General features: G+C 44.2%; 1 protein-coding gene across 1 annotated transcript; it reads left to right on the top strand.

Annotated features, from left to right (window-relative positions):
* Window positions 1-812: 812 nt before the first annotated feature.
* LOC136379569 (uncharacterized) lies at window positions 813-4,347 on the top strand. Its single transcript, XM_066346933.1, has 3 exons — window positions 813-892; window positions 1,740-2,620; window positions 3,424-4,347. Exons 1-3 carry the CDS (start codon window positions 813-815, stop codon window positions 3,468-3,470), a joined length of 1,008 nt encoding a protein of 335 aa, XP_066203030.1. The 3' UTR covers window positions 3,471-4,347.
* The last annotated feature ends 772 nt before the right edge of the window (window positions 4,348-5,119 follow it).

Raw genomic sequence — 5,119 nt, 5'->3', positions numbered from 1 at the left:
CAGCAATCAAAAGGACCAAAAGGGAAACAGCAGCCCTTTAAGGGAAAGAAGGGAACTTTCCCGCAGAAGCAACTAGATAAAGACCAGTGTGCTTATTGCAAAGAGAAAGGTCATTAGAAGAAGGATTGCCCTAAGCTACAGGCCGTAAATCAGGAACAAGGCTCACAAGTTTTGCTCCAATTAGATTGACGGGGCCAAGGCTCCATTTCTGTTGGCCCCCAGGAGCCTATGGTCACACTGTCAATTGAAGGGAAACCAACTACCTTCCTAGTTGACACGGGGGCCACTTATTCTGTCCTAAAGAGACCACTTGGGACATTACAAAAGGAATCCACAAAGGTAATAGGGGTCACTGGCAAAGCTGTCTCATATCCTCGAGCCACTGCATGGATTACAGACCTGGCCCGAGGGACTATTACTCATTCATTCCTGATTATTCCAGACTGCCCTTACCCGCTGTTGGGACGAGATTTGTTGCAAAAATTTCAAGCAACAATAACCTTCAACCAGGAGAAGAATGCAGAAGGCAAGGTATTAGTGACTGTGCCAATATCAGAAGAATACCTGATTGCCTCCCTCCCTGAAGGTAAGAGCGGGTTTACGGGCATCCCCGAGGAAGTAAAGCAGCAGGTTCCTGGAGTTTGGGCAGAAAACAATCCTCCGGGATTGGCAATACATCAGCCGCCTGTAGTAGTGCTGTTGCGGAGCGATGCCAGCCCAGTACGCATCAGACAGTATCCTGTGCCTGCTCGGGCTAAACAGGGTATAGCACAGCACTTGAGGCGCTTATTAGAAGCTGGGATTCTCCGGGAATGCCAATCTGCCTGGAACACTCCTCTATTGCCAGTACAAAAACCTGGAACTCAGGACTATCGCCCAGTGCAGGACCTGCGTGAAGTGAATGCTCGGGTAGAGACCATACATCCTACTGTGCCAAACCCCTATACCCTATTAAGTTCATTGCCACCGACTCATGTTTTCTATTCAGTATTGGATTTGAAAGATGCCTTCTTTTGCATTCCATTAGCAAAGCAAAGTCAGGAAATGTTTGCCTTTGAGTGGAATGATCCTGAGAATGGACTTTCAGGCCAATACACTTGGACCAGGCTCCCTCAGGGTTTTAAGAATTCCCCAACCATATTTAATGAGGCTTTGTGCAAAGACTTACAGGAGTTTCGAGCCGGCCACTCTTCAATTGTGCTGCTGCAGTATGTGGACGATCTCCTTATCGCAGCCCCAAACCAAGAGAGTTGCCAAGAAGCTACGTTAGAACTACTCCAAGAATTGCAACGGATGGGCTATCGAGTATCTGCTAAGAAGGCCCAAATTGTCACCCAAACCGTGAGTTACTTGGGGTATGACTTGAGGGGAGGACAACGTAGTTTGTCTAGCCAAAGAATTCAGACTATATTACAGATTCCTGAGCCTGTAAGTAAAAGACAAGTACGAGAATTTTTAGGTGCCGTGGGATATTGCAGACTTTGGATACTGGGATTTGCAGAGCTGGCCAAACCTTTGCATGAGTTAACACGGGGAAAAGAGGAACAATTTGTATGGACAGAGGAGGCACGAGAGTCTTTTCAAAAACTTAAGGAGGCCCTAGTTGCAGCCCCGGCATTAACCCTGCCAGACTTGTCTAAGTCTTTTCAACTATTTGTGACTGAGAAGAAGGGCATTGCTCTAGGGGTCCTCTGTCAAGAACTGGGACCTTGGAAAAGACCAGTAGCCTATCTGTCCAGAAGACTAGATCCTGTGTCATCAGGATGGCCCAATTGTTTGAGAGCACTTGCTGCTACCTCCATCCTTCTTAAGGAGGCCAGTAAACTGACTCTGGGTCAAGACATTCAGGTCATTGGAGAGCACTATTTAGAACAAGTGCTGCGGGCTCCACCGGATAGGTGGATCTCGAATGCCCGACTAACACAGTATCAGGCACAGTTGCTGAACCCCCCCGCAATACAATTTTTGAAAACAACGGCCTTGAATCCTGCTACATTGCTCCCGTTGCCAGACTCATCGGTGATCCATGACTGTAGACAAGTATTAGATACCATTACAGGAGCCAGACCAGATCTACGGGATCAGGCCTATGAGAAGGCAGATTTAACCCTGTTCACAGATGGAAGTAGCTATGTTCGGGATGGGCAAAGGTATGCTGGAACTGCGGTGACCACTCAAGATACTGTGTTATGGAAAAAGGCACTGCCTAAAGGCACATCTGCACAACGGGCTGAGCTTATTGGACTCACACAGGCCCTTAGAATTGCTGAAGGGAAAAGTGCCAACATCTATACAGACAGTAGATATGCCTTTGCCACTGCCCATGTACATGGCGCCATCTACCGGGAGCGTGGGTTGTTGACAACTGCAGGAAAAGAAATTAAAAATAAGGATGAAATTTTAGCTCTATTAGAAGCCATTTGGTTGCCTAAAAAGGTGGCAATAATACATTGCAAAGGACATCAAAAGGGGGATTCCCCTATAGTAAAAGGAAACCACTTTGCTGATCGAGCGGCACGGAATGCAGCAGAAGAGGAGGAACACACTAACCAACTGCTACTCATCCCACCCCCTACTTTACAAATAGAACCGAGGTATGAGCCAAAAGAAGAAGAGAAAGGTAAGCAACTAGGGGGTAAGAAAAGTAAACAGGGATGGATAGAATTACCAGACAGCAGAATATACCTACCACAAGGAGTGTTAAGACAAATAATTCAAGAAATACATAGCAGCTCCCACTTAGGACAACAAAAACTAGAACATCTAGTAAGAAAATATTATGAGGGAGCGGAAATCAGAGATATCATACACTCTGTTGTGTCTAGGTGTCAGGCCTGCGCCAAAGTAAATGCTGTCAATAAGAAATTACCTCCTCTCATCAGGCACCGAGGAAAAGCTCCTGGAGAACTGTGGGAAGTAGACTTTACCGAAATGACTCCAGGGAAATTAGGCTACAAATATTTGCTTGTTCTAATAGACACCTTTACTGGATGGACTGAGGCTTTTCCTACAAAAGGAGAAACTGCTTCAACAGTTTGTAAAATACTTTTAAGAGAAATCATTCCACGATATGGCATTCCCATTGCTGTAGGGTCAGATAATGGACCTGCTTTTGTGTCCAAGATATCACAGGAATTGGCAAAAAGATTAGGGATCAATTGGAAATTACACTGCATTTATCGGCCTCAAAGTTCAGGGCAAGTCGAGAGAATGAATAGGACCCTTAAAGAGACTATAATTAAGTTAAGAGAGGAGACTGGCGAAAATCGGGTAGAGCTACTCCCTTTTGCATTATATAGGGTTCGAAATACACCTTATACAGGAAAATAGACTCCTTATGAGTTAATGTATGGGCAACCAACTCCTTTGGTTCCACAAATAACAAGGGAAGAAATTAAGGGTTCTAATCAAAGTTTTCTAAAGTCCTTACAGGCATTACAACTAATACGTGCAGAAGTACGGGCGCTTAGACACCAGCAGAAGGGCCAACTCAAAGGACTTCCACTGCCAACTCCACCGGAGCCAGGACAATGGTATCCCAAATAAGACTGTTCAAGAGGCACTTCTAGCAGTACATCACCCAAGGACTGACTCCCACGTAGACGGGTCCACACACCATGATCCTGAGCACCCCCACTACTGCCAAGGTAGAAGGCATACCCGCCTGGGTCCACCGCAGCCGGCTGAAGCTTGCAGTCCCAGCAGAGACACCTTTGTGGACAGCGAAGACTGACCCTGCCAACCCTTGTAAGCTGACCCTGAGAAGGACAGCATGCCCTGCTTCAGCCACAAACCAGAAGTTAACTGGTCCACGCATGGAGACTTTAGGGAGGGAGGGAAACTAAGGTAAAGGAAAGCCAAGTAAGTCATCTTAAGGTTTGATGCATGTACTGCTATGAGTATACAGAAAGGGGGTGTAAGTCCCTTGGCTGAGAGAGAAGCTATAAGGTAAATGAAAATTATATATATGCTCATAGCTACCACTATAGAATAACCTATGAATATTAGTCATGTGTCCAATAGGCTACTTATGAAAAGGACACCTCCAAAAAGCAATCTTTAAAAGAGAATTACTTAGTACTAACTTAGTCTTTGCTGAAGGTTAAGGTTTTTAAAAAAATCAAGAATTTTGACTAGAAAGGAATTGTATGGTTTTGATAATAGAAGGTATAAGGTATAGAGGTACTTTTGAAAAGAAAAGGAAAAGCAAGTTGTTATGAAGGCCAGTTATTTCTGGATAAGAAAGTGCATAAAAGTTGAAGGTTTATGTAAGTTGCAGAAGATTTGTGTAAGTTGCAGAAGGTTTGTGCAAGTTGTAAGAAGTTAGTACAGAGAAGAAAAATGCAAGGCAGAAAGAATAGAAACAGTTAAAATAATAGTTTTATCTCAGCCATACCAACGCCGAAGAATCTTCGTTATAGTTAAGGATTTAACTAGGACAAAGAAGAGGAGGAAATGTGACATTCGAATAAAAACTATAAAATACATTAATAGGCTTGGTAAAATAACTTAAAAAGAACTGGTCCAGTAAGTACAGCACATTCCCGGAATAGATGAGACCAGACTCCCAGGATGAATAAGACAGATGAGTCCTAGAGATAGGGAAGTCGCTAGACTCCCAGGATGACTAGGAGCTGATAAGTCCTTGAGATAAGGAAGTCGTAAAAACTCCTAAGATAGTTAATGTGACCACATCCTAAGGGATAGATAGGGACATTTCCAGCTGGGGGCTTTCAACTGTATGACTGGTTACTAAGGCACATGACTAAAATTTGATTTGGAGGAGCCAATTGCTAAATGCCAAATTCGCTTCTGTATGAACTGCTTGCTTGCTACGCTATAAAAACCCCTAGATTGTAGGCGCTCGGTGTGGCTCTTGTGACTACCACTTGAGGGTCCACCCCTGCGCAGGTTAATTTTGCTTTGTTTTGTTCTCTTTTTCTCTTGGCCATAAAACTTTGTCTGAAACTCTCCAAACGTCTCCAGTGTCTGTTTTACCCGGCGAGTGTAACAGGAAGCACTCATTTGTTATTTGACTCAGTGGTACATTCTTTAGTTGTTTCCCCTTTGTGTCTTGACTGGAAATCGAACCTAAAACCTTGTTGTTTCTAAACTACGA

This window comes from Saccopteryx leptura, chromosome 8 (assembly GCF_036850995.1).
Source record: "Saccopteryx leptura isolate mSacLep1 chromosome 8, mSacLep1_pri_phased_curated, whole genome shotgun sequence".
NCBI lineage: Eukaryota > Metazoa > Chordata > Mammalia > Chiroptera > Emballonuridae > Saccopteryx > Saccopteryx leptura.
This window is presented reverse-complemented; position numbering and strand designations above follow the sequence as displayed.

Coding starts and splice junctions, on each gene's coding strand:
- LOC136379569 (XM_066346933.1), top strand. CDS start 813: ATGCCAATCTGCCTGGAACACTCCTCTATTGCCAGTACAAAAACCTGG. Junction 893..1,739: donor TCGCCCAGTGCAGGACCTGC/GTGAAGTGAATG, acceptor CTATCTGTCCAG/AAGACTAGATCCTGTGTCAT. Junction 2,621..3,423: donor GCCAAAAGAAGAAGAGAAAG/GTAAGCAACTAG, acceptor AGTTTTCTAAAG/TCCTTACAGGCATTACAACT.